The following is a 23,249-nucleotide window of genomic DNA, read 5'->3' as shown; positions in this document are numbered from 1 at the left end:
TCAGTGCAGCAGGAGCAGGGAAAGCGGAAGCTCAGGAATTCCCAACAGGAATTTCTGCTGTTCCAAACCAAACCCAAAGGCTGGATATTTGTGCTCTTTGTGTTTGTTTTTTTTTTTCCCATTTTTTCAGCAGAAATAAGAATGTACTACAAGTTAAAAATAGCACAGGTGGGATAATTGAGGAACAGGAGATACTGGAAAAAAATGTTCTGATATCAGAGAAAATTCCTACCCACAGCATCTTACCTTCCCAAAACCAAAGCTGTAAATGTTCTTGGCCACACTGGGTTGTCCTTTCAGTAATTTACCCAGAGGAATCTCAGCATTCCTAAATACCAAAAACAAGAGCAACAGGAGTAACTTATTTACTCCAAGGCTTGGATGCAAAAAGAGACAGAAAAAAAAGGAGAATTTCTGGCAGAACCCTGCATTTGACTGGTCCCACACACATAAAGTGGATGTTAAAAATTCAAATTATTGTGCAGCTCATTAAAACTTTAAAAATGCACTTTGATATTTAATTATTTAAAGCAAGATAAGCAATAAATATACTCATATCCTGCACTGCTTTTTTTTGTTCACAAGCCTGTATTTTCCCAGCATGTATCTGACACAAAAATTCCTGAAGGAGTTGGGAACAATCCCTAAAAAAGATCTGCAGTGACCTTAAAAAGTCAAAAGCCAAATTACTTCATGCTACCACTTTAATGCTACTAAAATCCAGTGCTTTTAATGCTGATTTTGAGAATTTAATTAATAAAGTTCCTCTTAATATACAGATATTTACAACTATCAAGTTTCTATTTAGAACTATCGCAGCAGAAATAAAATTAATCACAGTGGACTTAAATCTGCTGGTGAAAAAGGTACAAGAACTTGCTAAATAATAGAAAATGGAATAAAAATCTCTTTTTACCCTTGGACAAGGCCACCAAACCTCGAGGGGCTGCAGATCAAGGCCTTTGAGGAGCCAATTTTCCTGAGCAGATCAGAGGGAAGATTCCAAATTGCAGCCTGCATGTGCAGTGAGCACTGCTGGATAAATTCCAACATCTGGGCAGGATAAAAATAAAATAAAATAAATAAAAACAAGGCTCCAGAAGAAGAAAAAACACTTCAAAAATGATAAATAAGGAGTGCTGGAAAAAGAAGTGGTTAGTTGCAATGTGGAAGTGGGGATTTTGTGAAATGTATTAACAGGAAAAAAACTTGAAGAAAATCAATTATTGATTTCAAACAGGCGACAAAATTCGAAGGCACACCCACAGAAAATGGTAATTTCTGGTTTCTGATAACAGAGAAAAAAGGAGTTTTAAATCAATATTACAGTCAAGAATCAGCTTTGCACACAAGTACCTGAGCACTGCTGTCCTTGCTGGCTGACAAAGCCCAGAGCTGGGGAGTTTTTCCCTCTCTGTCGTGGACTCTGAGATCTCCTCCCTCATCCAGTAACTTGCTGAGGATCCACTGGTTTCCAGAAAAAGCAGCTGCATGCACTGGGGTGCTGCCATCGTAGCAGCGACTGGGGAACAGCAGAAAATGTTCAGCAGGGGAAAAAAAGGCATTGCTGGAATGTTGGTGTGCTCATAAATAAACCAGGAGAAAAAGGAAAATTATTTATGGGTTATATCTAAAGAGCTTTGGTTAAAATATCAATGTGCATCTTATTTATTTATGCCTAGTGAATATTGTGTTTCACATTGACTAAAGCCACTCAAAGATAAATTTTTATTTAAAAAAAAATAAAAGTTTGATACTTAACTGGTTGGCATCTGAGCCATATTCTAGCAGCACATCCACAATTTTACCCAGGCCCAGCAGTGCAGCAATGAAGAGACAGGTTTGGCCCATGGAATTCACAGCATCAACAAAAATTCCTGCAAGGAAACCCAAAATTCTGAGCTGGTGCTTGTTTTACTAAAATTTAAATAAAAGCTGCTGTTTCATCACCATGGAACTGACTGCTGCAGATACCAAATGCAGCAGTAGAAATTGAGAAAAAAAAAAAAAAGGAGCAAATTATATTTATTGTGATTTTCTGTAAGGGTTGAAAGCACTGCTTGTGCACGAGGATTTTAAATAAAGGATGTGTAAGCAACAAATGGTGCTTTTATGTGTTGTGTAAGGTATTAGTGAGGATTTATATTTCTGTTTAAATTAGAGATGGATGCATAAGTGTAAATATAAATATATATATATGGAAATATATGGATATGTATCTGTCCATCATCTGTAATATAAGTAGAGATGCATGAAAACACCTAAGAGAGGAGAACAGAATAAATTAATAAATATTCATACATAAGTAAATTATTCTTTACTAATTGGTCTGAGGTCGCGGGTTCGATCCATGCATGGGACATTTGATGGGTTCATCTCAACAGACAAACTCAGTGATGCTTGTGGGTGTTTCTCCAGGAAAAGCCTTTGCGGTTTTCAATATTTGGTTAGTTTAATTCAAATTAATCAGTTCCAATCTGGAATTCATAATGAACCGGGAAGGTGATGAGCATGAAGGGGTGAGTGAGTGGAAGGATGGGGGAAGTTCATCTATTTTTAACCAAGCATAAAAAGGGTCACAAACCACTCAGCCCGTGTTCTCTCCCTCCCGAGCTCCACTAACAGAGCCAGGAACGGTCATCAATGGCCAGTGGCCACTGCCCAAGCAGCACCACTCGCCCGCTTCGCGCTCAGGAGAGAACACCCCGCTCCTCCTCGTGGTTTGTGACGCCGATCAAGTGAGATCACTCTCCTCTAGTGACCAACTACAGAAATGATCCCTGAAAGTATAGTCTTACCCAGCACCGCCGCCCGCGCCCGGCCCTGCCGCGCGCACCCGCACACACCGCACGGCGAGCCGCGGACACCCGCCCCGCGCGTTCCCGGTGCAGCCCCGCCGAGTCCCCGCGGCGGCGGGAGCGCGCCCCGAGCCCCCCGGGAGCGGCGGCGCCCCGCGGAACGAGCGCGCGTGGCAGCAAGAGGAACACGCCGCCTTGATTTGCATATTCTGCCTTTACTGACCAATCAGACGCGCCCGCGCGGCTCAGCCCCGCCCCGCTTCCCACCGGAGCCGGCCCCGCCGCGCCCCGCGCTGGGCCCAGGACACGGCACCGGAGGCGGAATCGCCACCGGGTTAACCGTCCCTTGTCCTTTGTCACTCGCTGATGGGCACCGGGTCACAAAAACCCGCTGCAACTCTGCATGGAGGAGCAGGACCTGGGGATGCCGCTCGGAACTTGGTGCACAAGAGCGGGCAGGGTGCTCAGATGGCGAAGAAGGCCAATGGAGCGTGGCTTGTATCGGCAATAGTGTGACCAGCAGGACCACGGCAGTGACCGTCCCGTGTATTCGGCACTGGTGAGGCCGCAGTGAATCCTGTGCCCGGTTTTCAGGGAACTGGGGGGGCTCAGCCTGGAGAAAAGGAGCCTCAGGGGGCACTTTCACCCGCCCTGCAACCGCCTGAGAGGAGGATGTAGGCAGGTGGGGTCTGTCCCTCCTCCACGGAACAAGTGACAGCATGAGAGGAAACAGCCTCAGGTAGCAGCAGGGGAGGTTTCGGTTTGACACTGGGGAAAATTTATTCACTGGAAGGACTCGCAAGCACTGGCACGTTAGGCCAGGACAATGGCTGAGCCCCCCCGTCCCTGGAGGGACCTATAAAAACATGAGCCTGTGGCACTTGGGGTCAGGATTTAGCACACAGCCAATACTGACCCCTTACTCCTTGAGAGCTGTTTTTAACCAAGAATAAAAAGGGTCACAAACCACTCAGCCCGTGTTCTCTCCCTCCCGAGCTCCACTAACAGAGCCAGGAACGGTCATCAATGGCCAGTGGCCACTGCCCAAGCAGCACCACTCGCCCGCTTCGCGCTCAGGAGAGAACACCCCGCTCCTCCTCGTGGTTTGTGACGCCGATCAAGTGAGATCACTCTCCTCTAGTGACCAACTACAGAAATGATCCCTGAAAGTATAGTCTTACCCAGCACCGCCGCCCGCGCCCGGCCCTGCCGCGCGCACCCGCACACACCGCACGGCGAGCCGCGGACACCCGCCCCGCGCGCTCCCGGTGCAGCTCCGCCGAGTCCCCGCGGCGGCGGGAGCGCGCCCCGAGCCCCCCGGGAGCGGCGGCGCCCCGCGGAACGGGCGCGCGTGGCGGCGGGCGGGACTCGCCGCCTTGATTTGCATATTCTACCCTTGCTGGCCAATCAGACGCGTTCCCGAAGCCAGGCGGCCGGGCGGCCCCGCTCTCCCCCACCCGCGAGAAGTGACGCTGCCGCTCGAGCTGTCACAGCTGTCGCGACACGACACACGGGACCGTCACCGCCCGTGCCGCCGCTGCCCCGGGCCAGCAGAGGGGGAGAGCCCCGGTGTCAGCACCGGCAGAGCGGCACGGGTGCCGCCGGGGCGGTGCGCTGGCTCCCAGCCTCTCCCGACGCTTTCAGGGGGCCATTCACGTACCAAAATGAACATCCCGCAGGGCAGCTTTTAATTAATTCCGCCTTTACATCTCTGGGCTCCGCCAGAGCACCGCGGACCACACACCACAGCCGACTGCACGGTTAAAGAGCAGAACACGGAGCAGCTTCTCCCTAAACCCCGTCAGAATTTGCAACCTGACTGACACGGACTTCTACAAGTAATGAAAGGGATATCCGGACTAGATTCCCTTTAGTCCCGAGATATGGCCGCACCAAGAAAGTCCCCTTGCCCTACACTCACAGATGGGTCGAGAATTCCATCGGCCTGGACACCCTTCCTTATCAAACCTAAATCCGTGTGGCCACTCCCGCCCTCCCCGGGGCCCGCCCCATGCGTGTCACCGCAGCGAGAGGCGGCTGCGACCTCAGCAGCAGAGAAGGACACAGCCCTGCGCACAGATCACCTCTGTTTACTCATTCCAATTCTTTTTTTTAACCAAGAATAAAAAAGGGCCACAAACCACTCAGCCCGTGTTCTCTCCCTCCCGAGCTCCACTAACAGAGCCAGGAACGGTCATCAATGGCCAGTGGCCACTGCCCAAGCAGCACCACTCGCTCGCTTCGCGCTCAGGAGAGAACACCCCGCTCCTCCTCGTGGTTTGTGACGCCGATCAAGTGAGATCACTCTCCTCTAGTGACCAACTACAGAAATGATCCCTGAAAGTATAGTCTTACCCAGCACCGCCGCCCGCGCCCGGCCCTGCCGCGCGCACCCGCACACACCGCACGGCGAGCCGCGGACACCCGCCCCGCGCGCTCCCGGTGCAGCCCCGCCGAGTTCCCGCGGCGGCGGGAGCGCGCCCCGAGCCCCCCGGGAGCGGCGGCGCCCCGCGGAACGGGCGCGCGTGGCAGCAAGAGGAACACGCCGCCTTGATTTGCATATTCTACCCTTGCTGGCCAATCAGACGCGTTCCCGCATAGAAGCGCCTCCCCAGCCCAGTCCCGCTCTGGGAACTCGCAATTCTGGATCGGCACAACCCACTGAGATCCGCGATCCTAAAACCGACACAGAGCTGCACCGAGTATTTGATTTCATGGGCAAAATGCCCTGTACCTGGATGGCTACAAATCTACTTGTCAAAATGTTTAAGGTGGCAACCGTACCTTAGAATTTGGCAGTCCGGACTAAAACCCCTTTTATAGAGAATATTCCTCCAACTGACTTCCAGTATTTTAGTTTTACAATGCTTCGATGATGCTCTTATGTGCACTTTACTAATAAAAGATTAATTTTCTTTTCAATTAACTTATTTTAATACCTTTTTTTGATTAGAGAATTAATCCCACTTCATAGAAAAGGGCAACTATAAATCATTCTGTTAATGCATTTCACTCAGAAAACTGCATTCTACAAGCTGTGTGCTGACTACTTTTTACCAGATATAAAAGAATACAGGAATAAGTAAATCTTTTCTGGCAGTACTTGTCTAAACTTAGCTTTTACCTTTTTTCAGAAGCTTCTTCACTTTCACATAGTTCCCTTCCCTGACATATTCATGCAGCTGAGCTTCCAGGGAATCTCCTTTTATACGTCCAAGCTGGACTGGGCATGGAAATGGGGGATGGATGGGATGAGCCATCTTCTTTCCTGGACAGAACTGGGAAAAGGTAGGGAACATCATCAACGTAAAGAACTTATTTCTGATTTCAGAACCTGCAGTAGCCTGAAGTTGTCTTCTCCCTGCAGAATTGTGCAGAGATGGAAGGGGAAAACAGCCTCCTGCCCTCGCTAACGGCCCTCTCGGACGGGACAGGTGACAACCGGGGCATCACAGAACCTGCCGGGAGCAGCGGCCTGTCGGCGGGCACGCAGGCGGGACACACCCAGCGGCATTCCCGGCTGGGCAATGGCCGCTCCAGCCCTTTCCCAGAGCCCCCGGAACACACGCGGCCCACGCGGATCCGCTCACCCGCCGCCAGAACGGCCCCGACACGCGGGAACGGCCCCGACACGCGGGAACGGCCCCGACACGCGGGAACGGCCGCGCGCATGCGCAGCGGCGCCTCCCGCCCGCCCGGTTGGCGCCAGGACGGGGCGGGGCCGGGGCCGGACCGTGAGGGGCGGGGTCGGTGGGCGGGGCCCGGAGCCATCGCCGCTCGCTGGACGCGTCCGGAGCGTGCCCGAGGTGTGTCCGGAGCGTGTCCGGACCGTGTCCGGAGCGTGTCCGGAGCGTGCCCGGTGCCGGCGGTCCCGGCCATGCAGCGGGAGGTGGGCTCGCTGCCGCTGGCCCCCGCCCTGCGCGCCCGCCTCGCCGCCGCCGGCTTCCAGACGGCGCAGGAGCTGCTGGACACCGGGCCCTGCGGCCTGAGCAAAGGTACCGGCGGCATTCCCCGGCATCTTCCGGGCCCTTCTCCCTTCCCCGTCCAGCCTCCGGAGAATGGGCACGGTGAATAATAAAAAATAATAAAGACGATTCTGGTAAAAGATCAGCTGACACTGACGGATGTAAATGAGATGCAGGAAAGTGAAAGGACTCTGTTAGGCTCATTCCTCCTCTTTCCCCAGCTTCGCTTTTCTTTTTACTCGTGATTTAAACAAAGTAAGACTGTTTGAAGTTTAAAAATTACCTTTTTCCTTCCTGTGAGGGTGGTGAGGCCCTGGCACGGGGGCTCAGAGAAGCTGTAGCTGCCCCTGGATCCCTGGAACTGTCCAGGGCCAGGTTGGATAAAACTTTGATCAACCTGGGGTAGTGGAAGGTGTCCCTGTCCATGGTAGGGGTGGAACTGGGTGGTCTTTACAGCCCTTCCAACCCAAACCAGTCTGGGATTTTGATTATCAATAGTTTTGCTGTCTATGACAATAAATGTTTGAAAATCACATCATTAGTACCAGGTTGTCCTGAGAGGGTGAAATTTGTGTCATGCTGCAGAATCAGTCACTGCTTATAAATAAAGGTGGTGTTTTGTGGTTTTGGCTTCTCTAGAAATTGGAATCTCCAGGGAAGAGGCGCTGGAAGCGCTGCAGGTGGTGAGGCAGGAATGTCACGGGGATGCAGCAAGGACAGCTGCAGGATCAGGTGCCACCAGGAAATGCACAGCCCTGGAGCTTCTGGAAGAAGAGCAAACCCAGGGTTTCATCATCACCTTCTGCTCAGCACTGGACAACATCCTGGGAGGTGGAGTGCAGCTGACAAAAATCACCGAGATCTGTGGAGCACCCGGTGTTGGCAAAACACAGCTCTGGTAATTCATCGTCCTGTGACTTGTGTGCAGCCAAAAATCACTTTTGTTTAACTCAGCTTTTTCTTCTTGTCGTGGCTGCAATCTCTGATTCTTCTCCAGGGTTATAAATAGAATAATGGTTGTACTGCTCCCTGCCCTGTGTGTTCCTCAGCAGGAATATCTCTCCAGGAGTGAGTTGGGACAGCCCTGGGGTGCAAAACTGATCTCTGGTTCTGTTTGCCATGGCTGGGGCAGCTCTGGGGTGCATTACTGATCTCTGGTTCTGTTTGCCATGGCTGGGACAGTTCTGGGGTGCATTACTGATCTCTGGTTCTGTTTGCCATGGCTGGGACAGTTCTGGGGTTCAATACTGATCTCTGGTTCTGTTTGCCATGGCTGGGACAGCCCTGGGGTGCAGATACTGATCTCTGGTTCTGTTTGCCATGGCTGGGACAGTTCTGGGGTACATTACTGATCTCTGGTTCTGTTTGCCATGGCTGGGTCAGTTCTGGGGTGCAGATACTGATCTCTGGTTCTGTTTGCCATGGCTGGGGCAGCTCTGGGGTGCATTACTGATCTCTGGTTCTGTTTGCCATGGCTGGGACAGCCCTGGGGTGCAGATACTGATCTCTGGTTCTGTTTGCCATGGCTGGGGCAGCCCTGGGGTTCAATACTGATCTCTGGTTCTGTTTGCCATGGCTGGATCAGTTCTGGGGTACATTACTGATCTCTGGTTCTGTTTGCCATGGCAGCATGCAGCTGGCAGTGGATGTCCAGATCCCGGAGTGCTTTGGGGGCGTTGCTGGAGAAGCTGTGTTCATTGACACTGAGGGAAGTTTTATGGTGGACAGAGTGGTGGACATTGCAGCTGCCTGTGTGCAGCACTGCCACCTTATTGCTGAGGCTCAGCAAGAAGAGGGTAGGTTGCTAAGTCATTTCTTTCTGGAGGAGGCAAGGATGGAGTGAAACAAGTGTCTCGTAGGCTGCAGTGCTACTTTTGGAGTGTTTGCTGACAGCTTTTTATTTCCAGCTGTGTGCATCAAACCCTGAACTAAATCTGTGGAGCAGACTGAGCTGGGCTATTTCAAAAATAGTTATTTTTCTACATGGTGATTTTGTGAAATTTTAATTGTGGGGGGGTTTGGTGTTTTACCTTTCTCCTTTTCTCTTTCCTTCCTTCCTTCCAGTTTTTTAGCACCTTAATGATCATATTTGCAGCACCTTATTGATCATATTTGCAGCTGTTGAGCAAAACTGAGTATTTTGTTTCAAATCACAGAAAGAGGTGGGGAAAGAAAGAGAACAGCAGAATTTTATGAGGCAGTGTTGCTGCTGAAGGCCCATAGAACAAAACCTTTGTTGGAATTCAGCTCATCCATAAAGTCAATACAGCAGCCAGGCTGCTTTAATAAGAGTTTTATTCTTTAAGTCATCAGTCTCTTGGGGATAAGGACACAACTTTTGTGTTACTCCTGGAGAATTTATGCACCAAACTTCTGTTTGAACTGAGGTAGAAAGACATTGTATTAAATGAGTTACTGCCTGTATATTAAACAGGGGATGATTAATAGTCCCTGATGTCCTCTGGTGGTGTTCTGGCTTGAAAATGATTTACTGGAGAAGTTCTTGCTTCAGAAATAAATTTGTCATGGTTGGAGGCCTCCCTTGGAGGCTCCAGTGTGTCTGTGTGCAAATGCTGGGAGAGCATCTGCTCCCCACCTTCCTGACTTTCAAGCCAGATGGAAGCTACGTTTGCACACTCCTTACCTTGCCTGTTCTGTTTCTGGGGGCTCTGCTGTTGCTATGTGTGGAGGGCAGGGTTTGGTGGGATGATGAAAGTAACAATATGCTCGTACAGACTTCTGACTCATTTACTCATCTGTTTGTTTTGTTCTCAGATCATGGGGAAGCTTTGGAGACTTTCTCTCTGGAAAATATCCTCTCTCACATCTATTACTTCCGTTGTCGTGACTACACAGAGCTGCTGGCCCAGGTCTACCTCCTGCCAGAATTCCTGGCAGAGCATTCCAAGGTAAGGGTTGTTGCAGGCTGCTCAGGAGGTGTCACTCATCTTCATGTTGCTGAAGATATTTTTTGTCTGCTGTAGTAACAGGAGTAAACACCTTGGTACCTCTTCATCTTGGCAGTGAAATATTGGCTGATAGCAGAGTACAAATGTAAAGCCTTCTGCTTGTTTGCCTTTTCATTCCCATCCCAATTACTCTCAAGAGTAATTTGCTTTTGCCATCCTCCTGAATTTCCACTCTGAGTTGAGGACACTGGGTCTGTGCTGCCACATGTTCCATTTTGGTGAGCACTGAGCTGTGAATCAGCACAAAACTGCTCCACACAGGAGCCTCAGAGCCAGGGGTGTGTGGTGACTATGAGGGTGGCATCAGAAAGGTTTGGTGCCACTTTTTTTGCCCTGAAAGATCACTGAGGACCAGAAATATCCTGCACCATCCAAGTGACTCTTCTCCTTCTTTCCAGTGCATCTTCTGTTGCTACAAGCAACCAGAGCCTGCAGCTTGACTCTTGGGTGGACTGCAGCCAGAAAGTTTCTTAGTACCTAATGTCTTAGAGAAATGCTATTGTAAGGCAGATTTTCACCACCTCCCCTCCAGATTTCTGGGTTCTGCACTGCAGATCACTCCCTGTCAGGATCTGGGAAATACGACTGTGCCTCATTCTATCAGAGCACAAATCAGTGTTGGTTTAGAATGTCTTTTGCATATATTCCAAAATTTTTCATTTATGGGAGCCTCACTTTTGCTCAGTGTAGTCTGGTATTTCCCTTTCCCTGCCAGGTACTAAGGGTGCCCTGTTGTGTTTGCTCTTGTGGAAAGTACATGGCTTCATTAGCACAGTTCCACTGGGCTGCAGCTCCCTGGAACCATCTGTGCTGATTTGCTGGCCTTGGCCTGCAGCCTGAAGTGCTGAAGGTTGCAGGAGAACCACAAGACCTTCTGCTGATTCCTTGGACAGGCTAGAAGTGACTTGACAGATTGCTCATTGCAGTCCAGCTCTCATTAAAATTAGTCTGATCCCTCTGGAGCTGAGTCTGGGACCACAGGAAGCCTCCAGATTTTAGGGATTTTAGGAGAGAGAAAAAGTTGTAGAGATGTAGAGATAAGAAAGATGTAGAGTTATCTATTTGGAAATATGAATTAGTTTGAGATCTTGTTAATAATATGAGAAAAACTGTTAGAAAATACTCTTTTTGTAAAACCCCTAATTTTTTAAGGTCTGCTAGAGCCAAGCTGGCATGGACAAGGCAGGTATTACCAAGCTCTCTTTGCACTTTAAATACTTCAAATTTTCCTGTCTACCATCTGGGAGAAATGTAACTAAATTGCATCCTACCTGGACATATTTGTGATAGCCAAGTTATATAACCATGTATACATTCCTGTCTAGCATGAGTCATGTTTGTGCTGTTAAACTGATTGTTCTTAAAGAAATGATACAGGAGGAAGATGTACAGACTCGTGGAAAAGGATTTGTAGGGAGCAGGGAAAATGAGAATATGATGAATGTCTTCTTTTAATCCCTACTATTTAATCTTCTAATCTTCTTTTGCAAATTAAGGATTTGGGGTTTTTTTTTTCAGTTGGAGGCCCAGGATCATTGCACAGTGATGTCTGTGCAGGTTTCAATGTTCCAGTCATAAAGAGACTTCCCAGTAATGAGTTAAATCAGCAATGCAGGAAATCAGGATTTTTGTGTTGTTTCCACTTTGTTATCTTGTGAAGTAATGCAAGAACTTGTAGACACCAAGGATTTGAGTGACATCTGAACATGCAGGCACTGTAAGACCATCCATCTCCCTCCTGTATTTCAGACTTGGGTCATCAAAACAGCCACAACAAATGAAGTTAGAATAAATCAAATCCCAGACTAATGTTTATCCAGTGTCTTGAGGGTGATGAGCCAGCAGCTGCAGCGTGCTCTGACTTCAGCTAATGATTGCTACAAAAGAAAGAATTCAGCAAAGCAAACATCTAAAGGCAAGATAGATCCTCAGCTCCAGTGCAGTGTGCCTGGAATATCTTTAGGCATCTGTTGAACTCCGTGTTTCCAAGACAGATCACTGATAACAGCTGAGTTATCTCAGCAGTGGCTCCAGAGAGCTCGAATTCTGATTTGCATCTAATTTTTAAGGGAGAAGGTGAATTAATTACTGTTTGTGGAGAGTTGTCTGAGGTACAATTCTGCTGTTTAATGATTATTTTCTCCACCTTCTCCTCTGCAAAACTTCAAGTCCAGCTTTGCCAGTCGTGTTCACCTAAAGACAAAGCCAAACATTCCAAAGCACTTAAAAACATCTCATGCTGCTTTTAGTCCTATTTTTACAGGATGGTAATGTCATTTTTTTCTCCTGAGGTCCGGCTGGTGGTGATTGATGGTGTTGCCTTTCCCTTCCGCCACGGCTTCGAGGACCTGGCCCTGCGCACGCGGCTGCTGAACGGGCTGGCACAGCAGCTCATCATCACAGCCAGCGACCACAGAGCTGCTGTAAGCACACCCAGACAAAAGATTCTGCTGTTTTTTATAAAGAATTAAGGAAATGTGATTTGATTTTTGGTTCTAAATAGTGAAATTAAAGTGCAGGAATAGCCTCGTGCATTCGTTCCTGCTTGTTTGGTTGGTAAATGTAGAGGGGTCACAAAGGTAAAACACCTAAAGGGTGGGAAATTCTTAGACTTGCCAAAATCAGTAAAATTTGTATCAAAAATTTGTATCCTGTGGATCTTAATGAAGTGGTAGCATGGCATTTCTAATGCTGTTTGCCATCATCTCCAATGATTTGTTTGGACAAGGAATGCTCCTGGTGATTTAACCTAAAAATACCTCAGAGCACTCAGCAGTTCCGACACAACTTTCCACTAAACTATGGCTTTAGCATTCCTAAGGAAGAAAACCACTTTATCTGCTGGATTGGCCTTCTCTTCTGGCATCCATGGAAACCCAGAGCCTCCTTCCTGGGCATTGTTCCTCTGTCACTGATGGTCTGGAAGCAGCAGAGGTGCAGCCAGCAGATGGCACTGGGAAGCTGCAGCTGTTCCAGAAGTTGTTTTGGAAGTCTCTGGCAGCTCAGAGAAGCATTGTTCAGCAATTGGAGCTTCCCCAGCCCTCAAAATGGTGCTTGTGCCTCTAACAGTGTCCAGGTGACTTGTGACCTTGTCACCCACAACTCTCTGGTGCAGTTGGCTTTTGTTCCAAGCTGCTAAAAATAAAACTCCTCTTGTGCTTCCTCTGGGAGCTGTAGCAAGGGAAGAGCCCAGCATTCCCAAAGTGTCCTGACATGAGCTGTGCAGCTCCTTCCTGCTGCTCTGGGCACCAGGGAGATGATGTCCCAGGATCTGCACAGCCTCAGGTTTCCTGAGTGCTTTTCCTCACAACTTGGTACCTGGTGACCTTGAACAGCAGCTGCTCTCATTGGACAGTGTTTTTCTTTGGTCAAGGATAAAAGATATAAATAATATTTTCTGAACCAGGGAACAGTTTAGTACAAAGTTGCTAAAGAAACTCTTGCTAAAGGAGTCAGAGCTTCAGGAGTGGTTTTGCTTGGATTTGGCCTCTTGTTAGTGGTGTGTGAGTTAGTTGCATGGGCTGGGAGCAGGCTAAATCCAGCCTGCATGCCAGGGATTGCTGCTCAGGCAGCTCTGGATGCTCTAATATGGAAGGAAGTCAGATCCTAAAGCTGGACTCGAGTGAGATTGCCCAGCCCTTCTCCAGCAGGGAGATGAGGAGGCTATTTGGGGCTGTTAGCATGCACTTGTGATGAGTTACTTCTCTAAAATTGCAGTATCTGTGCTCTGGGCTGTGTGAATGTTTTAGGGTGTGCTCAGTGGAGCTGTTTGCTCTCACACACTTTTCTGAACTGCTCCAGCAAGAATCCGCTGAGCATGTCAAACAATGGAACTCTCTAGGGTCTTAGATGGGTACAATTTTTCATTTTTAATGAACTTTGTCATTAATATTCCTGGCTCTTTTCTGTCTCACCCACCCCCATTTCTACCAGGGACCTAACCTAGACTGTCTGTGAGCCTCCCACAAGTGATTGGGGCTGTGAAAACACTCCCCCGCTCTGTCTGTTCACTTCCATTCTGCTTTGTGTTGTACCCACTTGTGCATTTTTAGACTACAAGGCACAGAAATTCACTTAATCACCAGGCTAATGCACGTTGTGAGCAGCACCACCAAGTTCACTTACCCCAGGGGCTGAGAGCTGGCTCCTCATGGAGGGTCAGTGCAAGTCACCTGCAGATAAACACAGATCCAAACAGCATTTAGGACAAATGTGGAATAAATAAGTTGTGTGGAGCTTGCCTCCCTTGGGGAGGGGAGAATTGAGATTTCTTCAAGTCTTGAATGAAAGAAATCTCCCATTCGAAACAAAAATATATTTTGCATGCTTCTCTTAATTTGTTTTGAAAAGATGAGGCACCTTTACAGTTTCTCATCACAGTTGCCAGGAGTTCTGCCTGAGTAAGTCCTTCATCAGTAAAAGCTTTTTTGAAAATTCCCTCTCTTCCTTCCCACCAAGAGGCTGATTTCCAGGAGATTCTCTTATTTCTTTGCTTCTGTTTCCTCTTTCAGGTAGTTCTGACAAACCAAATGACAACGAGGATTGGACAAAGCCAGTCCACATTGGTACCTGCTTTAGGTAAGTGTTGAGCTTTGAGCTGAAAATTGATAAATGAGTTCCTTTCTTTTGGCTTTATGTGCAAAGAAAAATCATCCAAAAAATGTCCCTTGGAGCAGGGATGTGGTGAGGAGAAGGTTAAATCACTCCAAAAGAACCCAGCCTAACAGCTGCATACCCCACACTAAGCTGCAATTTCCTAAATTCCCAGAGAACCATTCACTGCCTCTCCCAAACAGTTTAAATTGTTTATTTTCCCATTACCCTGGAACATATCCCATTAATTATTTGCACAAGGCATTTCATATTTGCTGTATCACTGGAATTTTCTTCAGTTATGATTTAGAGGGAAGTTCTGTGTGGGATCCTCAGGCACAGCCTGCTCTGAGCCAGGTTAAAGATTTTTTTTTTTCCAGGCTGCTCAATTTTGCCCTGTAATGAGCAGATACCTCATCCATGCCTTTCTGCTGCAGTCACAGGGGAAAATAAACAGTTCTCAAGTGGAGTTTTCTACAAATTAAGGAAAGGTTCAAGCATTAAATCTTATTTCAGGCTGTAATTTTGCATTATTTTATGATTCACTTAAAGGGCACAGATTCTTCAGTTTCTGTGAGCTAAGTAATGATTCCCTTGCTCTGGAGAGGAGAGAGAAGGGGACAGTCCAAAGGCAAAGATGTTCTTAGAGCCTGTACAGGCACCAAACCATCTGGCAGAGATATAGGGTAAAATGAGCAAACACAGCCCATCTCCTGCAGGAATGTGAAAAACATGGAATTTGGAGCTGTGCAGGCAGACCCAGCTCCCAGGATCTGACCCTTTCTGTCAGTTTTGCCTCTTGCTCTCTGATGGATTATTTTTGGCAGCCTTTCTGGCTACAAACTCAATTAAAGCTAATAGAGTCTGTCTTTTTCAGTGGCCAGCATTGTTTGGGAGCTGTTGTGTTTATTGAGTCATGGGGACAGTAAAGAATGTGAAGACATTCAGGGGAGGTTGTAATTCCCAGATATCCTGCTTTGCCTTGTGCATATTTTCTTTCACAAACAATTAATTTGACATGACCTCCTGTGGAGCTGACTGTGTCTCTCCCCAGCATGTGTGACCACAGTATTGTTAAACTGAGCAGTGTGAGCTCTTCCAAAAATGCAACTTGGTACCAGTTGGGAGAATATTTAACCAAGTGGTTTTGATGCCTTACTCTGAAGAAATGGTGTTTCAAAAGTCTCATCATAAAGGCCAGAGAACCTCCCACTCCTCCATGGTTTGGTGTAGCCAAAGGAGTTGTTGAGGAAAGAGTCAGCAGCAAACCCCCAAGGAAAATCACAAATTGGGCTTTTCCCCTCATTGATGGGTAAGCCTGAGAAAATGATTTTTTTTTTTTTTTGTGAAAGCATTAATCTCTAAACTCTTATTCAGCTCCTGAGCAGAAGGGAAGATCTTAATTATGAGAAAAAAAAAAAAGCACAGATGCTGCAAGGTATTAAGTCAGGAGCTTTATGAAGGGGACAGCTTTCTTTCCCCTACTGATAGCTAAAGCTGGGTGTTCCTAGACATTTCTACTAAATATATTTAGAAAGGAGGTCAAATATTAATCTACAAGCAGTTCAACTCAGAAATATCTTGTTTCACAGTAGCATTTTTCACTCATATTTAGTGCAGATGGAAATGTGCTGGTGTGGAATTTGTAGCCATTGTGAAATGTGTTTTGATCTCTGCCTCAGAGCCATTTCTGAGAGCCAAAATCTTTAATCTTAACTCAGATATAGTGGAGCAAGGTCTGGCAAGATGCCCAGAGGGTCTAGGTCTTCATTACAGTGGGATCTTTTATTTTTATTTTTTTTCCCTTCTCTGTGCTCTAATAAATACCAGAGCACAGGGGGCACAAGGGTCTGGGGGTGTAGGGGAGACCAGGGAGGGCTGGACAGGAAAGAGCAGGTGGACAAGGGAGACTTGGCTGGTTTAAAATGCCATCCATCTTTGGACTGCTGACAGGGATAAACAGAGGGAAAAGCACCCAATAAAGATCTCTGTACATTGGCTGGTGGTCAGGTGTGAGCTGAAACAATGGGACTGAGCCCCTGGAGCAGGATAAAAATCCAAACCTCCTTTTCTCTTTCCACCACACCTCCCTGCTCCTTGCTTTTGGTTGTGTTATTTGCATTTTGCTGTCAGAAGCAGAAGACTGCTTCAGGGGGCCCTTAATACTCTAATAATCATTGACTTTCTCCCAAAGCTGTGTCCCAAAGGGACTGATGTTTGCTCATAATTATGCCTGAGAGACAGAATATCACATTTCTGAAGTAGGATTTAGACCTCCTCACCAGAACTCCTTCAGTAGTAATTAGACAAATCTCTCTTCAAGCTGCCTCTGTTTTCAAGACTTGTCTAGTACCTGTCCTTTATTAGGCAGCAATACAGTTTTCTACAAATATAAAAGTACTGCATCAAGATTTCTGTAAAACACAAGGACTACACAGGTTATTCCTTGTCTTGGTGCATTTGTTGTGAAATCCTTGCAAGTATGAAAAAGATGTGATGCATCACTGCAAGAAAGGCTTGTTTTTTTGGTTTTTTTTTTAATCATTGAGATTAATTTCATTTCAGCTTGCTGATGGTGGTAGTGTGAGAGATAATGATCTGTAATTTTGTGTTCCTCAGGAGAAAGCTGGGGACACGCTGCCACCGTCCGTTTAGATCCTCCACTGGGACATACAGTCAGAGGTGAGGAAAATGTGGAGGGAAAATCCATCTCAATACAAATGTGCCACTGAGAATCCCCAAACTGGCCATAGGGACCAAGCAGAAGTTTGAGTTTGGTTTCTGGCCTTGCTTTGCCACATCCCAGGTCCCAAGACTCAGGGAATTTCTCCTTCAGGCTGGGACAGTGTGGGCTGAGCTGTCAGGTTCCTCCTCCCCACCCTGGTGGGTTTTTCCTGACAAGATGCCATGGTTTATAAAAGTGTAACATCCTAATGGCAATTGTTCAGACACAAGGATCTAGGATCTGAGTAGAAAATTTCTTTTATTATCTGCATTTTACAAGATTGAGTTGGTTTCTTTTAGAACAAAACTCTTCTTGTTTTAATTTTTGCCATAATTTTTTTGCCGAGTATTGAGCTGGTGGGTTACCAGGTGATTTTTATGTCCCACTCTGAAGAGGCGCAATTTCAAAAGTCTCATTATAAAGAACCTCCCAGTCCTCCATGGTTGGTTGTAGTCACTATAATTTCTTTGAGAAGAATTTTTTTGCTTCAGTGTTTTCATCCTCAGTCAACCCAAAGCCAGAGATGCCAGTGAAGGCTTTAAAGCCACCTAGGCAGTGACCCTCAGGACAGGCTGCTGACCCTGAGCTTCAGGGCTTGAACCTTGTAAAAACAGTGTGAAATTCTGTTTGTTGCAATGAGATCTCCTCTGTTTCCTGGTTCTTTTTTCCCCCTCTTTATATTGCAAGGTCATTTCTCTTTCCTGCTCAGTTAATTTTGTCCTGTGTGTAATGTCACCATGCAGCACTTGAGATTAAGGAGGCCATGCTAGAATTCCCTAATCTTGTGCAAACAGTGAGCAAAAATGCTGCTGGAATGTTGTTCGTGCAGAGTTTTGCTTGTTGAATTTGAAAGAAAAATGCAGTGATGCTTTCTCGGGAGTTTTGTTTTTAAATTCTAAGTTTGAAGGCAATGCAGGATGATTACAGCAGGCTTTTTAATTTGGAATTAATTAATACATCACTGATTAGTTAACAGTCTTTTTAGGACAAGTTGCATCAACATAATGATTACAGAGTGAACAAAAGTTAATTTTATATATGAAAAGAACTTTTTTTTATTCTGCAACAGAGCTGGGAAGGCTGCAGATAGAAGTTCCAGAAAACAAGCCAAGGAGAGACTGAACTTGGTTTATTTACTGATGTAAATCTGCAGCTGGTGTGGAGTGGGGCCTGCAGAAACAGCAATTCTGGACACTATAAAAGCAGAAATAGCTCAATGCTGTCTGATTTTTGTACAGGCTGCCTATTTCTTTTTATATCAGGTTTATTGAGACACAAAGATTGTTTGAGGATCCATTTGCCTTTAAAAAATATTTTTATATGTGCATTGGCCAACTCTGGATACCTGTCCCCTCTTTTCTCTCTACTACTGAAAATATCAGAGCTTAATTCTAAAGGTTCTCTTTGCTGAGAGGAAAGATCCTGTTGAGGTCAGAGGCTCCAGCTGAGCTCTTGTGAAAGCCTGGCTTCTGCAGCTCCAGATTTGGGCAATTTTGTCAAGTCTAACCCAGCATTTGAGTGTTCTGAGGAATTCCCTGTGTAGCTAACATGAAGTGGCAGTGTTCCTCAGGCTGTAATTACGTGCTCTCTAATAGAATGGCACCTCAGGGAGGAAAAACCCCCCCAAAAATAATTAACAGGATTTTTGGCAGGGTGTCTTGCTACAGAGAGTGGAACACTTTGTAGATTGGCTTATGTAAGTGTGAGTTTTGGGGAGGTGGGCATGGTGCAGCCCTGACAAGGGTTGAAAACCCTTTTCCTTTTGAGCTGCTTGGCAATTTTCTCTCTGTGTTATGCAAGCATTTACTGTAGAACACAAATCAAGGTGTATTTCTCAGACTCTAAATGCAGCAAATCAGGGAAGTGTCAGAGGAGAAATAAAAGGGAAACTATTTTCTCAAGGTTGTGCTGTATGTCAGTGGCAAGGGCAGGCTTAGAAATAGAACATCAGGCTCTGAGTTATATTGACAGGCTTGTGAAATCTCTGGAAAAAGCCTCCCTAGAAGTGCTGGAATTCTTGAAGGTCTCTCCCAGCTTTGAGAGGTCAAAGAACAAGTGATTAATGGAGTCGGGAAGAGTTGTGCTCAAAACCTTTTTTGTTTGCATTTTAAGAAAGTGACATTTGGAATTAATTCATGATGAATACTGTTCCCAAAATGTCATCAAATACTGTGATGAAACAAGGCTAATTAATCATTCACTCTTTTTAGTAGGTCTAGATTGTGTTTGAGCTGACAGGTCATGTAAGGATGGGAATCCACAGTTTGAATGACCTATATGAAAATACATCCCTGAGAATTCCACTGTAGGAAAACTTGGGTCTGGTCACTGGGCTATTTGGAATTTTTATTACTGTATTAATTAATCATAATTACCTGGGGTTTGTTTTACCAGGCTGGCCACATTGTACAAATCACCAAGTCAGAAGGAATCCACCATAGCCTATCACATCACAGTGAGTATTCCTCTGGGGATGGAGATGCACAGGCTGGGGCACACTGTCAGCTGGAAAGGGATTTTCAGACACATCTGAGAATGGTCTTTGCTTTCTTAGTGTTGCTTTTGGGAAGGGCAGCAGTAATACTGGGATATCTCCAGGCTTAGGGGGAATTTGCTCTTTTTCTCTTTAGAGAAGTCACCCAGCATTTTGTCTACTCAAAGTTAAAATATTTTTGATTTCCAGATCAAACTTTCAGGCAGCCTGACCCCCTCTGTTCTGCTGCTGGTGCTGCTTATTTTATCTGCCCCTGGTGTTAAATTTTGCCCTAAATGCAGTTAGCAAGAACAATCTGAGCCTTCATTTTGGGAGACCTGAAGCCTTTTCTGCCTGGTCAGGTAGGGTGTGGTTTCTCAGGTGCATCTGTTCCAGCAGAGTTCATCTTTTTAGGATGAGGATGACCAGAATTAAACCTGGTATTCCAGAGGCCTCAGCAGTGCTTTGTCCCACAGGTATTTCCCCATCTCTGCTTTATGTGTGGTATAACTCAGGTTGTGTTTATCCTACACTGACCCTACTCCTAGCCAGTATACACAGATTTTTCTCTTCTGTCCCTATCACAGAAGGAGCCTCCAGCTTATGGCTGGAGTCCTTATTCATCCCTAGTTAAATCTGTGATTATTTCCTATTGTGGAGTGCTTAGATACATATTAATGAGAAGAGATGCTGTCTAAGCTGTTTTTAGGTTTAAAAAGACAGCACCACTCAACTCTCAGATCCTCAAATGTCAGATCCATAGGTACAATTCCATAACTATTTGCTCCATGTCCTCATGGAAACACGTTGCCATAGCATTTTCTGCAGATTTTAATGCTGCCATCAGATGAGATCCTCAAACTTTCAAACAGAAATCAGATTTGTTTTTTCCCCGCCACTCCTGAATGTATTGACCTGGACAGAAGAAATACAGCAAATAATTACTATTATAAAGATTGGAAGGGGAAGTGGGATTACATCCTAGAGTTGTTTGGATCATGTGATGTGAGTCCTTTTTTCTCCAGCTGACAAACAGATGGGTTTTATCTCAGACAGTTTAATTCCCTTTTTCTTAATAAGCACCATAAAACAGTTATGCTCTCTTCTCTGTGAATGCACACTATCTTGAAATAGAGTTGAGAGTGAATTGTAATTGAAGATTGGTTAAAATTTGAGATTATCCCTGTGTTTTTTTCCTTAATCCTGATGAATTGCTTCAGGAGATAATTTCTTTTAGTAAAAAATGTATTATCCCCATTTCTTTCATGAAATTCAGGTCTGATAACAGTCTGCTGTTATCATTTCTCATCCCATAGTTAAACTGAAATATGTTAATACATGTCCAGTGTTTCTAAGTCAGATTTGTGGGGTTTTTTTAAAAAATATATATATTGCAAAAAGTCATTTCTTAGGACTCAGAAATGTGCAAATGAGGTGCATTGGTACCATTGGCAAAGTGGCTGCTCAGTACCCATGGGCTGATGAAATGTCTAAATTCATGAGTGAGCTCTGGGGTTTTTTATCCCTGTCCTTTCCAGCACTCTGGAGTCAGTCTCCACTCTGAGGGGGCTGTGGAACTCCTCTGCCATGAAATCCTTTCTTCCATGGGCTGATAAGGATTCATTCTTAAATGCAGAGTATAGAAATGGAAATTGATTTATGCACAAGGGAGTAAGTAGCTCGGCTGATTCACCTGAATTTCCCAGGAATGTGACCTGATTATTTCATAGTGAAAGACAGAGACCCAGGATCCAAATCCTGGGTGGGAATTGTGTTTCCCCTGAGCTGTGGAGGGTCTGAGCCAGGCCTGCTCAGGTAATAAACACATCCACCCTTACCAGTCCTGCTGCAGAGGGTGTAAATCCAGGGGACATTAAGGGACAATTCAAAATGACAGAAGATTGAGCTTTGTCCTTGGTTCCAGCAGCCACATCCTCACCATCTGAAACCCAACCTCACAAATAAACACAAAATTCTTGTATTTTCAAGATGCCTGCCTGTGCCAAGTGCAGAACATCCATCCTGGGCAGTCTGCTTTATGTTCTGGCCCTTATAACCCTTGGAATGCTTTCACTGGGAGTCAGCACTCTGGATTAAGTGGATACTTGGCTTCAGATCCACCTTTGTGCCTCAGGGAAATGGCTGAGATTAGATGCAGTGAAACATTAAACTTGAAGATTCCCCATTATGCTCTTTAGAATAACACTTGAGTTGCTTATAAATAGCAGAGGGGCTGCACAGATCCTGCCCTTGTGGCACCTCTTGCTATTTGTTCCTTTAAAAAGCCTGGGTTGGGTGAGGTGAGGCATTCAGAAATAGAAATACAGGGATGGGAGTCTGAAACAAGACATTTTGCTGGGGTTTGGATTGATCTTGGTGTGGGACACACTGGAATTTGGGAAGAGTCACATCTGATGGTAATTCTGCCTGCTTTCCTCACACTGCACCAACCCAAAATGTCAGCATTTCTGAAATGCTCCTGTCCCCACTTTGTCTCTACCTGAGCATTTTGGATCAGCAAAGCAATTTTGTGTTCTGATTAATGCCTTTTCCTCACTAAGTCTGCACTGAGCTGTCAGCAGTGCTCTCTGCACAGCATTTGTCTGGAGATGGGAATTCAGAGAGTTGCAGCCTTCACACAACATCTCATCATCTCCATCTGCATCCATGACGTGTAACTAACTGACTTCCAGATCTTTCACATTTTAAAATGGTTAAAAATTAAATTGTGAGCTACAGTAACAGAAAATATGAGTGCTACTAGGCCAGATAGATCAGTTCAAGCACTCTCCTGAGCAGCAGCATGTAGTTTTCACTTCTACATTTAGTTTTTGGCAGTCAAAGGTTTTCATCCCATTGTGTCCCATAAATTACTATGCTGGAACAGTCTTTGCAGTCTAGAGACAGATTCAGCTCTGCTGTTCTCTTACAATGTCTCATTGATGTTTTCAGTTCATTAAGTAGGTACATGGAACAAAAATATCCTAAGTTGTAGAAATTCACAGTTTTGTTTCTGAAAATGACTGAGGCAATTAATCCAGTCATCTCCTTGCTTCTGTGGGAGCTGATGGATTTGTCTTTTGATTTATTTAAATAGGCAACATAAGTTAATTTACAGAGAAGCAGTTTTTCATAGCCATAGGGGTGATAAACTGTAAAATGAAAGTGATAGCCTGGTTGGTGAAAATAAACTATCTTTAAAAAACAAAATGAGCAGACATTAGTTTGCACATGTGTTGTAAAGTTTGCAGTGCTGAGTTTAACCTGGTGTATAAACATTCTGCGGCTGCTCATCCCAAAGAAGTGGCAGCATCATCCCTCATTTTGATCTTCTGGGAGCTGGTTACTCATACTTTCTATCCCTCCAAGCCTTAGCACATGATTTTCCTTCCATCTCCCAGTGCCATGGCTTCAGGGATGTGCAGCCTCCAGCTGTCACTCAGTGCCCAGAAGGGACCGAGCCCAACCCTCGGAAACGGCCACGGACAGAGGAGGAGAAGCAGCAGTGATGGCAAAGTGGGATGGTGAAACCCTGCAGGAGGGCAGTGCCAGAGGGAACAGGCAGCCAAAGGCAACCTCAGACACTCTCAACTTCACTTCCTGCTCAGGACTTCATTTTAACATTAAGATTGCAATGTGTAAATTTCTGTGGTATAAAATTCTTTTGTGTATGGTATAATTGTATTTTTATAATAAAAATCTGTGTTTTTTATAACAGGTATGTTC

General features: G+C 45.9%; 2 protein-coding genes across 10 annotated transcripts in view; one reads left to right on the top strand and one right to left on the bottom strand.

Annotated features, from left to right (window-relative positions):
- TEX14 (testis expressed 14, intercellular bridge forming factor) overlaps positions 1–23,249 on the bottom strand; it is a 52,206-nt gene that overhangs the window by 20,840 nt on the left and 8,117 nt on the right. For 7 of the 9 annotated variants that reach the window (XR_013776645.1, XR_013776646.1, XR_013776647.1 and 4 more), the window contains exons 1-6: positions 13,858–13,910; positions 5,923–6,076; positions 1,763–1,877; positions 1,357–1,522; positions 917–1,053; positions 247–328 (exon numbers count right to left, since the gene is read on the bottom strand). Coding sequence is in view for 6 of the 9 variants with exons in the window: in XM_079324850.1 (XP_079180976.1) it covers positions 247–328; positions 917–1,053; positions 1,357–1,522; positions 1,763–1,877; positions 5,923–6,076; positions 13,858–13,884 (681 nt within the window). In the remaining 3 variants the exon portion in view is untranslated. Of the gene's footprint in view, positions 1–246; positions 329–916; positions 1,054–1,356; positions 1,523–1,762; positions 1,878–5,922; positions 6,077–13,857; positions 13,911–19,425; positions 22,932–23,249 lie in introns of those variants that run through there. The other 2 variants (XM_079324852.1, XM_079324853.1) reach the window with 2 other exon arrangements.
- Positions 6,553–23,238, top strand: RAD51C (RAD51 paralog C). The gene is given in 10 exon segments (XM_079324880.1): positions 6,553–6,793; positions 7,403–7,661; positions 8,393–8,559; positions 9,539–9,672; positions 12,024–12,155; positions 14,244–14,310; positions 16,945–16,979; positions 16,981–17,018; positions 19,445–19,505; positions 22,925–23,238. Coding segments are annotated over 10 exon segments (1,119 nt in total). The 5' UTR covers positions 6,553–6,675; the 3' UTR covers positions 23,033–23,238.

This window comes from Erithacus rubecula, assembly GCF_903797595.1.
Source record: "Erithacus rubecula genome assembly, chromosome: 22".
Classification (NCBI taxonomy): Eukaryota; Metazoa; Chordata; class Aves; order Passeriformes; family Muscicapidae; genus Erithacus; species Erithacus rubecula.
Note: the sequence above shows the minus strand (reverse complement) of the source record. Positions and strands in the feature narration are given on the sequence as shown.